Source organism: Vitis vinifera, chromosome 8, assembly GCF_030704535.1.
Source record: "Vitis vinifera cultivar Pinot Noir 40024 chromosome 8, ASM3070453v1".
NCBI classification, from domain to species: Eukaryota; Viridiplantae; Streptophyta; class Magnoliopsida; order Vitales; family Vitaceae; genus Vitis; species Vitis vinifera.
The window spans coordinates 8,461,350-8,481,142 of record NC_081812.1 but is presented as its reverse complement, the minus strand read 5'-3'; the positions used below and the strand labels follow the sequence as shown (position 1 = coordinate 8,481,142).

The 19,793-nt window shown below is 33.6% G+C and overlaps 1 protein-coding gene across 1 annotated transcript; it reads right to left on the bottom strand.

Annotated features, from left to right (window-relative positions):
• Positions 1–482: 482 nt before the first annotated feature.
• LOC100254043 (aluminum-activated malate transporter 8) lies at positions 483–3,387 on the bottom strand. The gene is made up of 6 exons (XM_002264664.4): positions 2,824–3,387; positions 2,592–2,732; positions 2,108–2,380; positions 1,888–2,012; positions 1,613–1,756; positions 483–1,166 (listed from the first exon to the last, which is right to left on the bottom strand). Exons 1-6 carry the CDS (start codon positions 3,095–3,097, stop codon positions 666–668), a joined length of 1,458 nt encoding a protein of 485 aa, XP_002264700.2. The 5' UTR covers positions 3,098–3,387; the 3' UTR covers positions 483–665.
• Between the last annotated feature and the right edge of the window lie 16,406 nt (positions 3,388–19,793).

Here is a 19,793-nt window from a genome sequence, read left to right as displayed (position 1 = left end):
GGCTTGGTGATTTTGGAGAATGCCTTGCAGTAATGGCCATGATCACTACTGAATGAAAACTCTTCTAAGTTCCTAGGAAAAGCTAAATTAAGCACTAAATAAACCAATATAATAATCGCTACTGCATATATATATTCCATGCAAACTACACAAGTATCTGGATCACTCATGAATGAGATGAGAAGCCGATAAATCCACTGTATTCTAAGTAATTGTAGGTTTTTTCAGAGACTAATTGTTGAAACCAAATTCATTATGCATAATATAGACAAATGTTTTGATTTTACACAGTATAAATTATGGCATGCTAGTGACTAGTGAATCTTTGGCTTATTTTTCCTTTAGGAGAAGAATTGTCTTTCACTGTCATGATTTTGAATTCCAAGTGGGTTCTCCTGTTTTATGTACTATGTAACTTTTCGAGTGATTTAAATAAGCAGAACTTTCAGAAAGTGGGAAAGGAGCAAGAAGCACACGAAATATTGATCAAGAGAGGAGCACTGACTTTTTTCTTGGGCATTCACTTTTTTTTTTTTTAATTGTAATACGCATAACAGAGACTGTTACAACAGAAATCTTCCCTACAATTAGTGAGACCAGAACTCATTTCACTCAACCATGAAAAGTAGGTTGAGTGTTATGCCATGATCACTACATGTTAATAATCAACACATATTTACATGACTTTCATCTTGTTTACCCTTAGATGGTCCCTTGTCATTTTCTGGTGAAACTGAGGATGCTTCATCAATTGTGATAATGACATCGGTGGCATCACCGTCAGGAATAGGTTGAATGGTGCCCCGATGAAGTAATTGTGGCTTCTCTGGTGTTACGTTAGGTTCAACAACCTTAAAATGTGCTAGGCCAGAAAGCTCATGGACTGATTCAGAAACTTTTTCCATACATTTAACAATCTCAATTAGTATTGAAGCAACCGTGGCATCTGGTATGATTTCTAAGAGGTCTGTCTCATCTAACGAGGCAGCATTCAGTGCAATCTCAAGGTCCTTGACAGCAGCTTTAGCATTCGCCACATGTGGATCAGCTGAGGAGGGGTCTGTCATTGTTTTGATTGCTGAGGCTAAGGCTTTCAGAGCTTCGCCCGATTCTGAACTTATCTTTGTGCATGGTTCTTGAATTTTCATTCGGAATTCAGCTGATACCTATCAAAGTAACATAAAAAAAATTATATCAGAAGGTGGATTTATAAATGGAACATAAAAGCAGGAAAATAGGCGAGTATGTAGGTTTCCACTATTTTTTGTCAAACCTCCATGACCACAGAAAATTTAAAACATAATGGAGTAGTTGATAAAAAAAAGAAGAAAAAAAAAGAACTAAAAGAGCCCTAAATGGCAAGAATTTGATCTCCATTAACAACTTTGTCAGCATCCATTTGATACATTAGATAATTTTGTTTTTTTTTTTTTGCCTAACTTTTTTTGGCTATAAAAAATGTTCAAGTTTTCTTTTTCACTGTGGGCAAAGCAGTACTCTTCATATTGGACTTGTTTCTTTTTTCTTTGGTACTTGTTCTATTCAGTTTGGCTTATGAATTTCAGTTTGTCTTTGGTTTAGCATTAGTATATGTGAAGGTAAGAAGTTATACTTGAATCTCGGAGTTTATGTAGCTGCTGATAGCTTCAATGTGGTATGCACATTGGCGAGTAAGAGCTCCAATCATGAGGTACTGTTTCCATGGATGACGGAACCTGAAACGGCCATGGCAGGGTTCCCATGATGCAAAGTTTGCCTGAAAATTTATGAGATGAATTAGGTTGAACTTTAGTAGAAGATAGTGCATGTTAACAGTGGGCCATGTATGAGCAGAAAGCCACAAAGAAAATTTCATGCCAAAGGAAAAGGTTGGTGCACGCTACTCACCAAGGATTCTTCACTGCTTTTTGAATTGAGAGCACTTTTATATCCTTGAAGAAATGACTTGTCATCCTTCGATTCCACAACGCTCTCTCCATCAAAAGGTTCCTTAAAATATTCACCTCCAAATCCTGAAAAATCTTTCTCCTTAATTAGTACACTCTTTCCAGATCAAATGGAAGTATTGGAGAAACAAAAGTGCAAATTCAGTTAAAAAAAAATGTACCTTCAAGGAAGTTTGCAAGCTTTTCCATATTGCGGACAGTCATGTTATGAAGATCTTCGCCAGCCCACACTGGACAGACAAAAATGGCTATGATTATGCAGGTTGCTCCTCCCACAAGGATTGTCGACAGCCTTTGGTGGGCCAGCTCTATTATCTCATTAACTCGATACCCCGAAACAGCTACCAAGCTGAATGTCAGTATAAATATCAGGACCCCGTAATCGTATCTTGCCTTGATTCTCGGGAAGAATCTTGAGAAGGTGGACGCTGTAGCTGCACATGCCCAATCATTTAAATGAGATACATGAACGGATGGGGAATGTATACTTATATGTGTCTGGTTGATGAGAAAATGAAAGAAAAGAAAAAGTTTGGAATTGGAATTGTTATCCTGTGTAAGATCCCAAATTAATTTTATCTTCTTTATTAGTCCATCTTGTTGGGAAATGGGAAGTGAAATGGAGCATCAAGTGTGTATATATACCTAGTAGGAAGACAAGGATCCCAAGGACAATCGGTTCTCCTTCCTCTCCAAATAGACTTGCCAACTCTTGAGCTCCAACCCCGAGGGCTCCGGCTACCATTGTTGCAAAACCTCTATTTAAACTTTTGCTGAGGGTTGCGCCTGAAAGAACAAATTAAGGCACAAACTTAAGGATTCTTATGTTTTATTGACTTATAAAGGGAATAATGCATAAGCCCGATAGATAGCTTACCAACAGTGAATTCGAAGACCACCACCACGGTCAGGACAGCCCACATACCCGAGACCCCAAAACTGTCATACAGGGGTCTGAAATAGTAGAACATGGATATCAAGGTGAGAGCCAGTCCCACTTTTAGGGAGTGAATAATTTTTCTTGGGTCGTCTTGGCCTTGTTTCTGGGCGTTTTTGGCTACTTGTACCAGCTTGGTCTTGGAGGACTTGAGGCAGTCCCACCCATAAGCGAAAAAACCAGCTTTCTTCTGGGTTTCTGCTGCAATTTCCATGGTTAATGAGTGTTGGGGTCGATGTTTTGACAGGCGAAATATATGAGAGGACGGTTATAACTAACTGAAAGGAGACCTTTTGGAGTGGTTTTCCTTCCCCTAAGCAATGTTGAGAGGGGGAAAGGGGCAAAGAATTGAAGTGCCTGGAAGGAAGATGGCTTTGAAGGGAGAAAATGCCTTGGGGAGAGATTCTCGCCAAGGTCTGAATTTATAAGATGAGTCGGGCGCAACTCAAGATTATTATATTGGTACCTAGTGACGAAAGGACAAAGATTTTCGCCGACAAAGAATTCCAATGTGGCTGACTGTGCCTTTACTTGGATCCGAGCCATATTTTTATAACCAGAAACAACACCTAGCCCACCAGCCATTCAAAACAATAAGGTTACGGCACCCTTTAACTTTTAGTGCGGAGTTTCCATTGCAAACCAACAATATTACTATTGGCATTGGCTTTTTTCTGAAACCCTATGAAGCCTATTTCTCTAACACGATGTTGACACCTAAGCACTGTAAAGTTTGTAACTTATGCACTGTATCCCACTGTTCAAAAGATTGAGAATGGCTTTGACGCTTATTATGCTGACTCAGTTTTTTGATATACATTTATGCATATACACTGGTAGTTCGTATTATGAGTCAACTCAGTTAAGGCAACTCAACTAGGAAAAGAATGGGACTAAACAGGACAAGTGTCATTTAATCGGCAGCCCAAAATTAAATGGGTGCAATCTGGTAGGGTTTGTTTGTTGAACTGATCAGAAAATGGAAAAATGACTAGGGCGTGGAGCTCCATTTTCCAGACAATGCGATTGAGCCAGCACCCATGAAAAGAAACCAAGAAGATTTTTGACAGCCTCTTAGGGGTAAGAAGTACTTCTGTTACCCACTAGACTGGCTTGCTTAGCATGAAGTTCAGTCTTCTGGAACCAGGGACCATGAGAAGATGGTCCACTACTCTTGAGTGATTCACTTGGTGCTCATTATTGCTCAATTAGGCTCTACAAGATATTATAAATATCTACTGCGGAAGCCACACTGGATTCTCATAACCCTCCCCTCTAAGTTTGACAAAGAAAGAGGAAAAGGCATCATAGGCATGCCAATTAAGCACTAACGACTCACGCGCTAGTATTCATTAATTCTTTCTTGACGTTGATTTCGATCACGCCCCTAAGCATGAATGAACTTAGATCGTTATTTATGGGTTCATGGCCTTGATGATAGAATTGGAAGTTCTCAATCAACCAATGAATATGCGTATTTGCTGAGTTTGAAGCTAAATTCTCGTTAGCACTAATTTAGTCCGAGAACCAATGAGTATGTGTGTTAGGTTGCAATGACTAAAGAAACCAAAATGAATTTAAAAAGGGAAAAAAAGAAGTTAACTCTATGATTTCTAGTAAACATTGGTGTGAAGGGCTGCAACTCATGCATTGACAAAAGAGAGAGAGAGAATTATGTCACCACTAATCACTGCATTAACTTTTACAAGAAAAGTAAGCATCACAGTGGATCATAATGACAGCAGGATGACTATGAAAAAAGGAAAAAGAAATGAAAAGATGACAAGATGACTCATATTTATACATATTATAAATTCCTTTCTTAGAATGCCCCATACTTCCTTTTCCCTTTTGTATTTAGATATACATTAATACAAAGGAAAATACAAGATTGGTCCATAATACTTATTGATAATAGATTGCTAATCCTATATATAATTGAATGTGCTTATCATGGATGCTTTTAAACCTAGTATTAACAAATATTTTTAGAGAGCATAATGCCTGAAACAATGTCAGCAATCACCAACATAGCATACTAGGATCTGACACGCATTGGATAATTTTTTCCCTTTCATCTTTCAACCCTTTACAGGAACTGGCCAACTGATCAATAGGAGATTAATTTCAAAGCCTTTGACAATTTTTTTTGGTCGTTTAAGTGCTAAGTTCTTCAATAGATGTTTATTAGTTAGGCGAGTATGAACTTACACCACAATGGTAACTTTCTTTTCTATCTCCCTTCATCTGCACTCGAATTCTTGCCAAATTTGAAAAAAATTTCAAGCTACTTGCTTAAATATGTGGATAAATTTGAATGACAATAATAGGACCCACTAAGAGGGAAACAGTGGAGCAAGACAGATTGAATACCATATATATTGACTTCAACACTCTCATCCAAACCTTGTTCCTCTCTTCCTGTAATCCTGCATGTCTTTTTTGTACAACATGCAACCAGTACAGAAAAGAAAATTTTTGAATGGTCTACAATCAGGCCACCTAAAACTGAGGCCAAATTGAGGGCTTCTCTTGACCTAATTGATTCTATTCATGTTAATAACTTTTTGTTACTGCCATCCTAGCTGTTTGAAATGAATGTATCTATGCACTTACTTGAAGACTAGGAGTTTTCGTTAGGTTTTTTTTTTGGTTTAAATTCTCAATCTAATCTCATGTTGAAAATATTTGTTGAATTTTGACTTAGTATTTGCTAGAATTTGAATTTTGAACATTGCAGCTGGAGTCTTGCACAAAATCTGCAACATCTAGATATTTTCTTATTTTTATTTGGTCAAGATTTGGTTTCTATTTTATAGGAAGTAGTTGTTCATCATCTAGTAGCTTGATTTTCTGCTATTCTAATGTCATTTAAGTTACAAGTTCATGTATAAATTCAGCATTCTTCATCAATAAAATTATAAGTTCCAGCAGCCCAAAAATATATTTTTTGTATAAGTATTTAATCTTATACCAACAAAGTGGTATCAGAGCCATAGTTATCTTGAGGGGCCAGTGAGGTGAGAACCCAAACACCTTCTAAAATCATATAGCAATGGAAGAGTCAAGTCTCACAGTTGCACCATCAATTCTTGATGGAGACAATTATGAAACTTGGGCTGTTAGAATGACAGTTCATCTACAAGCACTTGATGTTTGGGAAGCAGTTGAAGAAAATTATGAAGTTCCTCCCCTGGGAGCCAATCCAACTGTGGCTCAAATGAAGTTGCATAAAGAAAGAAGGACAAGAAAGGCTAAAGCGAAAGCTTGCTTGTTTGCTGCAGTTTCACCATCAATTTTCATCAAAATCATGAAAATTGATTCAGCTGCAGAAATTTGGGAGTATCTCAAGGAGGAATACAAAGGAGATGAAAGAATCAAGAACATGCAGGTGATGAACTTGATTCGAGAATTTGAAATGAAGAAAATGAGGGAGTCTGATGCTGTTAAAGACTATGCTGCACAACTTCTTTCAATAGCAGACAAAGTTAGGCTGCTTGGAAAAGAATTTTCCAATGAGAAGATTGTTCAAAAGATATTGGTTACACTTCCTGAGAAATATGAAGCTACAATTTCCTCTTTGGAGAATTCAAAAGATCTGTCAACTATTAGCTTGACAGAATTATTACATTCCTTGGAGGCTGTGGAACAAAGAAGACTCATGAGACAAGGAGATACTACAGAAGGAGCATTTCAAGCAAGAATGCAGAAAAATGCAGGCCATAAAAATGGAAAGATGAACAACAACAAGCCATGCAGCAACAACCAGAAAAATGGAGTTTTTCCACCTTGCCCTCATTGCAAGAAGACAAATCATTCTCCACAAAAATGTTGGTGGAGACCAGATGTGAAATGCAACAAGTGTGGTAAACAAGGACATGTGGAGAGGATTTGCAAAAATCAACAACAGGAAGAAACTAGTGCAGCAGTTGACTATTGCCAGGAGGAGCAATTGTTTGCAGCAACGTGTTTTGCTAATAAAAGCACCTCTAAAAGCTGGCTTGTGGATAGTGGTTGTACAAACCACATGACAAATAATCAAGATCTCTTTAGAGAACTTGATAGAACAACTATTTCCAAAGTCAGAATTGGAAATGGTGAGTATATTCCAGTGAAGGGCAAAGGAACGGTTGCTATCGAAAGCCAAACAGGTTTGAAACTCATTTATGATGTTTTGTTTGTGCCTGACATTGACCAAAACTTACTCAGTGTTGGACAGCTCGTTGAGAAAGAATTTAAAGTTTATTTTGAAGATAGGAATTGCATTATCAAAGATGCTGAAGGCAAAGAGGTGTTCAACATAAAAATGAAGGGCAAGAGTTTTGCCTTGAATTTACTGGAAGATGAGCATACTGCTATTTTACAACAAGATAGCACAACAATGTTTTGGGACAGAAGGGTCGAGCACTTTCATCATGATGATGTGCTCTACATGAAGAAAAATCAAATAGTTGAAGGACTTCCTGACTTAGAAAAAGATCTTCCTATATGTGCTACTTGTCAATATGGGAAGCAAACTAAACTTCCCTTTCCAAAGAAAATATCCTGGAGAGCAACCCAAAAACTGCAACTGGTGCATACTGATGTTGGTGGATCTCAAAAGATGCCATCCTTGAAATTGAATGCAAACAATGTTCACCAGCTCACTGCACCATATAATCCACAACAAAATGGAGCAGTATATTTTCTGAACATATTGCCAACAAAAGTGTTAAAGAAGCAGACCCCTTTCGAAGTTTGGTTTGAGTGTCTACGTGCAAGACTTGGAGTTTGCATCTACGAAGTCAAGGAGGAGTGTTGAATTTTGACTTAGTATTTGCTAGAATTTGAATTTTGAACATTGCAGCTGGAGTCTTGCACAAAATCTGCAACATCTAGATATTTTCTTATTTTTATTTGGTCAAGATTTGGTTTCTATTTTATAGGAAGTAGTTGTTCATCATCTAGTAGCTTGATTTTCTGCTATTCTAATGTCATTTAAGTTACAAGTTCATGTATAAATTCAGCATTCTTCATCAATAAAATTATAAGTTCCAGCAGCCCAAAAATATATTTTTTGTATAAGTATTTAATCTTATACCAACAATATTTACCAAAATAGTCTGTACAGTCACCAACTAGGATTTTATACACTAAAAAAAAAAAACAAAATTCACACAAATGGGCATGTGATGAGAAAGGCTAGATTGACAAAAGGACCTATTTCCATTATTTTTTTTCTTCAAAAACACTACTTTGACTTTAAACTCGAATATTAGTCTCTGTCTTATTTCTCCTTTCCATTAAGCAACACCACACCATCATCCTCCTGTCCTATTACAGGTTTAAAAATTTAGACAACCAAACATCCACGTGATTTTGTTTCTTGCTTAATTAACTAGGTTGGTTTACATTATTCTCTTATTAGCATAGGTGCGACTTGTCTGCAGTTCAGTGTGTTTGCCCTCTTTTCCCCTTTGAAATTGTTAAAGATTGACATGAGCAATGAAACTAAAAGAACTGGATATCCTTTTCTTCCTTCTTTAATTCCCTTTTTCTTGGGTATTTATTTAGATAGAAGAGTTTAACCATATGGAGGGTTTTTTTCCTTTCCCTTTTTTGTTCTTTAACTTAATTTAAGTTATTAAATATATTAAACACATTTGATAAAATAATTTAATATTATAACTTAAAGTTATGTTTAATTTTAAGTATTAAATAAAAATAATCAATTTATTTTTAATCTCAAATCCTTTTTACATCATTTACCCACACTAGCCTGAGGGTAATGTTAGGATTATGATTTCATATTTATAATTCATTTTTTATAATAAATTTTATGATTACCTTATGTATCTATATTCTATATGAATGTTTTATAAATAAATTTATTACTTAAAATTAATGAAAATAAATATGAGTTAAAATCAATAAAGATAAATATTAGTTAAAATTAGTTAGGTAAATATGTCAATTTGATGATTTATGATTAATTTTAAGTTAACACCTTAATACTTAAAAGTAAATAACAAGTAATAAGTTTTGAGTTAACAAAATTAAAATAATTTAACTTAAAATCAACTTAAATTATGAAATCATAAGTATTAAGTTTTATCAATTATCATCGGACACTAGTACATTTACTTCTCCCGAATAAGTGAACTTGAGTTTGCATAAGCCATATTAGCTACATGATAGAGGAGAAATATGTTTTCTAAAAACTATATATATATATATATATTAATTTATTTATTTATTTGTTAAACCCAAATGTACAGTAGTTTCAGTAGGAAAAATGTTCCTAATTAGTAAGAAACATATTTTCCTAGAAACACATCCAAACACCAACGTGTACTATGGGTCATTCTTTTGATATGGCTCTAAAGTTTAGACAGTGTGGGCCATCATATAAATGTTTCAATTAGTTCTAATTTTTGGTTCAACAAAGAAATGATTATGACTAATTAGGATAAACGTGATTGCTATCATTTGTCCCTCATTTGGTTTGCAGCTTACGGGGTTTCGCAAATTTGATCTTAGGTCATTACCCAAGGGTTAGAGAATATAAACAAATCGTAAAGAGATTTTTTAAACTTGTCCTCCCAACTTGGGAATCCTTTTAGACCTCAATTTCCATTTTGAATGAATTCAACGTCTAAAACCAGGCATGACATAAAGTCTTATCAGTCGGCAACAAAAAATCTGCACCGAACCGAATGTCACACCACGTCCTGGGATTCATTCATTCATGTCTTCTAAAGCTTGAATTCCTGGTTTTCAACTGCAAAATCTACCAGTAATACACCCTAGCAAAAACCACACAGTACTGAAGAAAAGCTGTGGGCAAAAAAAATCTCCTAACGCGCCATGTGAGCATGAACCCACCACAAGAATTTGAGGCCAGGATTTTATATACAATCATGTTAATTTAAAATGAAAATTTCATGGTGGTCTGAAGTCAGATGCAAAAGAAAGTACTGTACATGGAGGACATATTGAGTTATTGCTACAAAAATATCTTCTTATCATTTCAATCAATGACTATAATTTAGACGGGCAGTGCTGCAATTGGTGATCGCATTTACACCTAGTCGTTTTCTGTCCCAACTTTCCCAAAAGACACAAGTGACCACCTTATGTAGCAAGCAGGCGTGAAAAAATGGATTGCTAAACACAATGATCGTATCTTTCATGTTACTGTATACCAGTGCATGGACCAGTCTCTCTTAGATATGATACGTTATTCGAAAGCTCAGCCCTTTTGGGTCTCAGAAATATCAGTAAGTTTATATCTTGTTTTGTGTTTCATTACTCATTGAGCTTTCTTTACAAAATTTTAGATAAGCTAACTCCTTTATTTTAGTATTAATATATTTTATGCTGTTATTAAACTTTGATTTTCTTTCTACTAATCAACTATGTAGGCACATTGATCATCCATTGATGGAAATATGGTTTTATGTAAGTGTGGAGAATTAAGTAAACATGCATTTTTAGTAAGTACTTAATTAAAATTGTGAGTGTATAATTTTGAGATAGTATTATGCTCACAAGCACTGTAATTCACCTAGCTAGATTCATCAGCCTACATGTCAAACTACGGGGTTACTTCATAAATTTAAGCTTGTAAGAAATAGTCATTACAGAAGATTTGCATCAAATTAACTACTAATTATCTAGCAATTAAGCAACAGTGTTTCGAACTTACACCAGTAAATTACTTTAATTTTGCATCAAGGAGTGAGTAACTAGATGTGATTAATTTTTAGAAGTTTTTTTTTTGTTAGTAGGTATTGTATGTTGATTTTGCAGGCGGAAGTGGATGAAAAGGCAAAAGGTTTTTGAAATGTTTCTTTAATTAAAAGTTTATTTATTCAAGAACATTGAATCCACTACCTTGCTTTATCCTAACCTTGAACCACTATCAATTATTTCTATTCATACGCTCTCATACCTAAAAATAAATGAATAAACACATTTTCCTCCTGCACTAATTAAAAGTTTGCCACATATATATGCCAATAGTTTTAGGCTTCAGATTGAGCTAAAAGTAATAATTGATGAAATTAAATTATGGTTTTAATAAACTTTTAGAGCACATTGATTTTAGTTCATGATGGAACCATCCCCATCCATACAAACCATAAGCCACTCCACGTTGGAAAAATATTCTATATTGATATGGTTCTCCAACAAATGAAAATTAATAAAATTGAACAGGGTGTGGAAGATGTGTATCTCATTTGCATGGATGAAGATATTAATTTTAATCGGCATATATATGTTATCATCTCGGGCCCCAATTACCCTATCTTTTAAATTGGCCAATATACATGGATGCTAGGCATAGGTGCTAGTCCTTGCAGGCTCTATCTCCATGAAAATAAGCTTTGATCAAGAAGAGAGAAGGATATATATTTGAGACTTACGTAGCTTGTATTGAAATGTTTTATAAGTTTCCAAGAATGTGTGCAAGAAGGAAAATATTTTCTCAATATGCACCAAAAGGGCTTGAATTACTACCAAGTCAATCCATTTGGAAACCTTCTTATGAACGAAACATATTAGTGACATAATAAGACACATGTAAGATTTGTTAATTTTATTTTGGCAGTTAATTGTCTAATCCAAAAAGCTTTTAGGTAAAATTAATAGTTTAATATGGTATAAAAGTTTGAGCTCCACTATATTTATTTTACATATACTACCTATTTACTTTGAGTTAGTGCTTCCCTCTCCACGTCCAAAGTATGGAGCTAGACAAACCCTAAGCATGTCAGGCAGTTAGGTAAGAGATGATGGCAGGGTTTACAAATACCTAATGAGGCTTTCCCTCTTCACGTGCGAGTATGGAGCTGCACAACTCCAGCATGGCAGGCAGGGAGGTAAGAGATAATGATTCACAAATACTTAATCCCTTTAAGATCCTTAAGCATTGCAGCTGGCAAAGCATAGAGATAATATTTCTTTCTAGGAACAAATATGGATATGTGATTCCCCCGTACATGATAATGGGGGCACAGACCCGTACAAGATAATGGCTACCACGATATTGAAAGCAGGACAAGCACCACCGATGTCTTTTGATTTTTCTGTGAACATCACTAGAAAATGAATATTAATTTCAAAACCTAAAATCCAGGCCTTAAGAACAATGGGCGGCCCCTAGCATTTGTTCTTGTCCTCGGATTCATCTGGTGACAATATCATATGATTGTGATTTATCCATGTCAGATATAAAGCTCCTAAAGTTTGAGGCTGCTACTTATCATGAGCGAAGACCCCACGAAAATGAGCCTCCTCTTAGTGGGTTACGTAGTGGGGAAGCCATTTGGATGGAAGGCCATCTTTTTTTATTTGTTTAATTAATATCTAATCTTTATGATTAAGAAATCCATTATGCCAAAAAATCCTTGTTCTAATCTTTGTTTAGATGTTTGTTTCCAAGGACATGGTTTTGTACTTGAATTAAAGTTTCTCTAGAAGGAAAGGGGTTTGGAGATCATTTTCCTTCCCCATTTCTAAAGTTTCTCTTTGATCTTTTCAATTTCTTTTTTTGGTTAGGTAGTGGCCTATATGATAAATTATTAAGGAACATACTGAAACAGCTGTTAAGATGGTGTATAATATTCCACATATGTGGAACATGCCAATATGATAGCAACACTTTGGATTCGATGGTCATAGAAAACGTGTTGAACAACTACTAGTAATACTAGCTTAAACTAATTTATAATTAATTGATGAAGTTCATTGGCAATGCATGAGAAAGCTTGTTTCAACTCTTGAAGCTGTGACGGTCTTAATTGATTTACACTTGTTCTCGATCAAACCTCAAAAAAATTATTCATTTGTCATACTAATAGCAGGTTGTTTGACTCCAATCTTTAGTATCAATCTTGATAATCTCCTGAAGTGATTACTAAATCTAAGAGAGTTAGGTTAGATTTCCCTGATAGACCGGACCTGCAAATTAACATCATTGACTTACTAAAAGTAGAGATGAGTGGTGCCATTTGCATTGATTAAACATATATTAGAGGTCCTGAGAAGAATTTAATTCCTTGACTTGCAATCCAGAAGCCACATGTGTTACTACCTAACATAAGATAATCGTAGTTAATTTTGGAGAGACACTCGGTACTAAAAGACCATTGACCTACCAGTGATAACCAATGTTCTTTTCAGGGTTGATTGCTTGCCTTGATGGAGTTTGCTAATTCATATTGACTCGAATTAGAGGCAACATTTTGGGATGCAAGTGGCTCTCCTCTCATTATGATTGATGCATTCCTTTCCCATGTTTGGTTGCATTTAGACCCGTTTTTTGGACACGTAAATAAGAACAAAACGCCACGATGTTGATGCCATTTGGTTGTTAATTAACAAATTAATGAATTCTATAATGAACTTGAATTGGTCATGGTGCAGTTTTTCAAATGTCCTTGAGACCATGCTGTTAATATGTTAATTAACACAAATTATTTTCTATTCTTCATTTTTTTTCTCTTTATAAAAGAAAAGATCAAAAGTTTTTGAAATATATATAAATTTTCCTTTCATTCCTATTTCCTATCACTCCCAAATAAAATAAATAAAAAATTCACTATTTTTTTTTTCCTTTTTCCTTATATATATATATATCCTAAAGAATAAAAATATACAAATACATGTTTATGTGAAAATCCTAAATGTAAAAAAACTATGGTCAAAGAAGACGAAAATCTATTATATCAAAAGATTGATATCAGAGGGGAGAGTTGTAAGCGGCTACAACAAAAATATAATCATTATAACCCTAAAACTATACTTCATCCATAATTATAGTTTCACCACATATGTCGTAGCTTTTTGGATCGGATATAATATAATTCGGGTTACTAAACTCTAATACTGTTGAAAACAAAGAATAATAAGAAGCAAATGTCATAAACTGAGACTCTTTTTGTTTGAAGGTTATAAAAATATATATACAGATGTGGGGATGACTTTTTACAAACAAAAAACTAAATAACTGGAGCAACATCAGTGATCTTGGTGGCTGGTTGATTTTTCTTTTTACTAACAGATTGAATCACCTTCCATTGTAAGGTGATTTCTTTCCTTGCTAAGATGTCTGGCAACTGTGTGATTCTTGATGGCCGACTGATTTTCTTCCTTGTTATTGGAAGATGTTTTACTTGCCATGTAAACATTTGATTGATTTATTTCCTTCTTTTCCTGGTATTTATAACAAACCAACACTCTAATATCAAAATTTTAAATGGTACCAAAAGCTCCTCACCCAAAAAGTAGAGGCTGAGATTACTGTTTCTGGGGCACTGGGGCGTGGGGGGGAGGGGGAAGGGGGAGAGCACCATTAGGACAATTTGTAGTGACAAAAAGAGGGAGGTGAAGACAAGGAAGAATAAAGCACTAAAAGCATGGCAGCTATCAGAGAGTCAACCAAGCATAGTGATGCTCTTATAAAGCGTGAGACAGAGACGACCAGCTTCCATGAATGAGAATGGGTGAGAGAGAGAGAGAGAGATGGGGTTGAAGAAGTTTGATGATGACAAAGTACAAACCCCTTATACATATGATGAGAGAATAGAATTTGGAAGAACAACTTGTTGGGAATGCTTATATATTTCCATAAAGCACCAAAGTTGCCGGTCTTTTGCTTCTTGTGGCTGTTGTGAACTTGTAAATAAGTGGAGTTGTGCAAGTCAAGGGGGAGCGCCGGTGAACAGTGTGTGAATGGATACAGCTGGTGTATGGATGTTCTACCCAGTGGGCTTCTGTAATGCAAATGTGAGTCAGTTCTGACGTGTACACTTGGCTAAATGATTTGTCACTTCATGTTTGGATTTTAGTCCACTTCAAATTCAATCAAGCGTAATCAGTTAATGGTATAAAAAGGCATTAGGGGTTTTGGAACATAAGGAATTTAACTCATTCCAGCTTTATTCGGTCGAGTTTAATCAATCAAAAGTGATGCATGTAAATTTAAGTTGAAAGCAATCTAACTCATATATCCAAGGGACAATTATTCTATGTAACCAAGAGAAATTCATTGACCTGGTGAGAGGTGTGTTGATCTTGACTTCTATTGATTCTTTTAATTAATTTGATTTTTAAAAAATCTTTTAACATTTTTTATGGTTATGTTTAGTACTTATAAAATGTCAAGGAAAGAAAAATAATAATAATAATAAAATAAAAATAATTTATTAATTTTGAATACATTTTTTTCTTTTTCTTTTTTCCTCCTGTTTTAAGGTTTAATTTTCTGGCATATTTTCTATACAACGGGTCCCATCCTAGCAACAACTTTCTTTTTTATGAATTATCAATCATCTATAGAAGATCCTTGCTATAAATCCATATCAATCACTTGGAAAGAGATACCTCAAAATGGTGCAACATGTTATAAAAGCATAGAACAAAAATCCAATTAATCTTTACCCTTTAACCACAAGGATGTTGACTTGAATGGTGAGCACTATTGCCCTTACCATGGAGACGTCCCTAAGATGTAAGATGAGGAGGTGCACATCATAATCCTTGTAATATTGTAATCCCTTTCAAATTGTTAGAGAACAATTTCTATATACAAGTGTAAAAAAAAAAAAAAAAAAATTATTATAGTAATTTATCCACACATTAATTTAATTTATAGAACTTCTTATCGGGGAAGGATGACCTATTTTTTTATTAGTTTTATTGATAACTTGGCAATTGTGTAACAATTTCTTTTCTTATTTTTCATGCTTTTCCATGTGTAACATTCAATAATCTATTTTTTATTTTTATTTGTATGAACCTTATTTATTTAATAAAACAATTGTATAAGTCTTTCCTACAACTCGTTAGAAGTCAATTCAGATTTGCAGCCCATTTCCAGCCACCTCTTTTCCTCGCAACCCATTTCTAGCCACTTCTTTTCCAATAACATTTCTAACATGCTATAAACCTCGAAATTTGTCTCAATTTTATTTTTACATTAATTTTGAGCCTAATTTTATCATTAAATTTTAAATCTCGATTACATGTGACATTTTTTGTCCACTCACCCTTTAATTCTTAGTTTATATTATTTTGTAAATTGTTTTGTTTTTATTTTTATTTGTTATTATATATATATTCTCTTTCTTCACTCTCTCCTCTCTCTCCACCTACCCTCACTTCCCCTCATATCTCTGCTCATACCCACCCACCCACCCCACCCCACGTCCAAAACTTAACCTCTTATCTCCTCTCTTCCTTTTTTTTTTTTTCCCTTTTTCTTCCTTAACTTTTCTCCATTTTTCTTCTCCCCTCACCTCCCACACACAGCTGGAGACCACTCCTCCTTCTCCCACACTCTCTGCTCCCCTCTTTTTTTTCCATATTTTTTTCTCCATTTTTGGCTCTCATTATTATTTTTTCGTTCTTCCACTCTCTCTTACCCATTTTTCCTCCACCACTCCACATGACCACACCACCACCACACCCCCCCCCCCTCCCCCATTTCTTTTCCTCCATTTTCTTCATCTTTGCATCTCTTCTTTCTATTCTGGCTCCCCCTCACTCACAAGTACTAAAGAAAAAAGAAAAAGAAAAACACTTTGGAGCCCGCACTTTTTTTTTGCTTTCCCTCCCCCCCTCCCACCTCATTTTCCCTCCATTTCTCTCCATCCAAACACCCTTTTCTTGATTCCTTCTTATTTTCTTTTCTTTCATTTCTTTTTATTATTATTATTACTCTCCTCTCACCATACCCATTCTCTCTCCACCCGCCACCCTCATCACCATTGTTGGCCAGTCATTGTCGGCTAGCAATTTAGCCATCCATAGTTCTTACAAAAAAAAGAGTAAATTTCCTTTTAACTTTATTTTATTTTTATTTTTTTATCTTTATTTTTTTATTTTGGTTTGCACAATAATTGATTTGGATTGTGGGCATGTCTGTGGACTTCAATTTGGATTTATTTATTGATTTGGGTTCATGGATATTGTGCTTTTAGAATGTTAATTTGACCGGGTTAATTGTTGGTATATGTATATATTATTGTTATTCATGGATTTTAGGCTTGCATTTTTAAACTTGATATTGATTTGGGCTCATTTATTTTGGATTATGAGATATTAAATTTATGCCTAATTGAATTTATTTTGTTTTGTGATATTTTGGACTAAGACCTATAGTAATTTGGGCTCATTTTAATTGATAAAATTTATTGGACTAATTTGAAATTTGAATTTGGGTTTGAATATTTGTTTGGGATTTTGTACATCTCTAGATATTTACACTTTGGGTTATTTTTGTTTTTGCATTGATCCATTCTACAATTTTGTTGGCTGAGTACAAATTTATGACATGTGGTGCATGAAATTTCATGGAAGAAAGTGAGAATCGAAAAGTTATCGGAAGACATTAAACTTGTTGTAAGTTTATTGGGATACATGTTTTATTACCTACTTTTATTTGTTTTTAATTTTATTGATTTCTGTTAATATTTGCTTGTATATGTTTATTTGTTGTATACAAAATTGGATATCGAACAAATCATAAATTTTGTTTAAATAAGATGAACAATTTAGTAAACATGTTTTAATAAAATAATATTTTAGAAAATATTTTTTTAATAAAAGAAAGTTTTTTTTATTAATAAAAATTCAGAAAAATGTTTTTAGAAAAAAAATGTTTTTAATAGAATTTGAAATTGTTTTTGATAAAATTGTCCAAAAATTGTTTTGTAAATAAAGTTGTCCCAAAAAATAATTTTTTAATAAGATTGTCCAAAAAATGTTTTTTTTTAAAAATAAATAAATAAATTCTATTTCCTTAATTAAAATGGGATTAAAAGTAATTTTTAGAAATAGGGGATTTAAATTTTTTTCTTTTAATAATTTGTATAAATCACTTTTTAAATGAAAATAAATCAAAATCATTTTTAAAATAAAATTGTAAAAATTCATTCCTTTATGGTAAAATCAAGTAAAAATAATTTTTGTTGCCAAATTGAAATTTTGTAATAATTTTTTTTTGATACAATTAGTATAAATAACTTTAAAAAAAAATTAAATACAAATGAAATTGAATCAAATAATTAATTAAAAATAAATTGAAACTTCTTTTTTGTAAATAAATAAATTAAAATCACTAATTCAAAATTGTTTTTAATAAAATCATTTGAAATTTCTTCAAAATTAATTCTTTCAAATATCTTTTTTTATAATTAGTTCAATAAATCAATTTGCATAATTCTATTGTCAGTTGTTTTGTACATTCTTGTAATTTTATTTTATCATCATCTTTGTGTATATTGTTTCGTTCCTTAAATCTTGGTATCCATAATTAATTAATTAATTAATTGTCACAATTCCCTTAATTCGTTTAGTAGAGACCAAATGTATAGGGGCTTAGAGGGGTGCTACGACTCACCACCATACCTTCCTAATAGATAACTTGACTCCCAGATCCAGATTTGGTTTTTGCAAATATGTCTTTTCTAAATAAGGAGTCACACAAAGTTTTCTTTCTTATTTTGTTTTCCCTTTAAAAAAAATAAAACAAAAATAAGTGGTCATTCCAAGTCTTTTCTAAAAATCATATTTTTCACCAAATAAATAAAAAGCGAGTCTTGCCGTCAAGTGGGGATGCATGTGAAAAACGCGGGTCCACACATGCTCATTTGACAAGAGAAAAAGAAAAAAAGAAAAAGAAAAATTGACAAGTGGAAGCCTATATTTTTAATTGTCTATATGAGTAATTTTCTCACCCTCTGAAATGTCAGTGTTTAAAGCAAGCCAAAAAAGGTTGGGATCTTAACCTACCAACCCATGTTAATTTGAATTTCATATTACATTTGATAGTATTTTTGTTCCAAATATTTTTAGCAAAAGTGTTTTTAAGAGTCTGTCAAATAATTTTTTTTTTAAAAACACTATAAATAATTTTTCAGATTTTTAAAAGTTTTACTAAATATTTATTTTATTTTTTAAAAAGCACTTTTTAGACTAAAAATGTGCATTCTAAGAGTCTGTTTTGTAGTGATTTTAGGAAGCATTTTTAGACTTTCTAACACTTGAAATTTTTTATCTTTTAAGTATTAAAAAAGTTGAAAATGCTTTCTAAAATTATTACCAAACATACACTTATTAATTGTATAATTGATATTAAATTCTATTTAAAAAAAATGAACTTTGGCAACCTTGATACATCCATTATAAAATTTAGTACATCATTTACAAACTTTAGTACATCCTTTATAAAACTTGGTACATCCTTTACAAAATTTTATACATCCTAAAAAAAAAATTTGGTACATCTAATCCTTGAACTACGATGACCCCTATCTTATTACCTACAGTCCATTTATTCATTTAGGGATATTTGAGAAGTGATTAGAGGTTGTTCCCTACTCCGAAACGGACTTTGAAACCCTAGGAACATCATTGAGAAAATTTGATACATCTAATCCTTGTGCTAATGAGACACCTATCTTCCTTCCCATGGACCATTTCTTTATTTGGAGACCCTTGGGAAGTGATTGGAGGTTGTTCTCCAACTCGAAATGGACTTTGGCAACCTTGGTACATCCATTATAAAATTTGGTATATCATTTACAAAATTTGGTACATCCTTCACAAAATTTGGTACATCGTTAAAAAAATCTGGTACATCCAATCTTTGAGCTACCGAGACCCCTATCTTATCACCCATAGTTTGTTTATTTATTTAGTTATATTTGGGAAGTGATTGGAGGACATTTCCTATTCTGAAACGAGCTTTGGAACCTTAGGTACATTCTTAAGAAATATTAGTACATCGAATCACTTCCCTAAAATACCTACAAGAATAAACGAACCATGGGTAATAAAAAAGGGGTCCTGGTAGCTCAAGTATTGGATGTACCAAATTTTTTTAAGGATGTACCAAATTTTGTAAAGGATATACTAAGGTT

What these genes read in the sequence shown, in the direction of transcription:
- LOC100254043 (XM_002264664.4), bottom strand. Translation starts at nt 3,097, where the DNA reads ATGGAAATTGCAGCAGAAACCCAGAAGAAAGCTGGTTTTTTCGCTTAT. An exon ending in GGTCTTCGAATTCACTGTTG is followed by an intron (nt 2,733 to 2,823) that starts GTAAGCTATCTA and finishes TTGTTCTTTCAG; the next exon opens with GCGCAACCCTCAGCAAAAGT. An exon ending in GCTTGCAAACTTCCTTGAAG is followed by an intron (nt 2,013 to 2,107) that starts GTACATTTTTTT and finishes AAGATTTTTCAG; the next exon opens with GATTTGGAGGTGAATATTTT.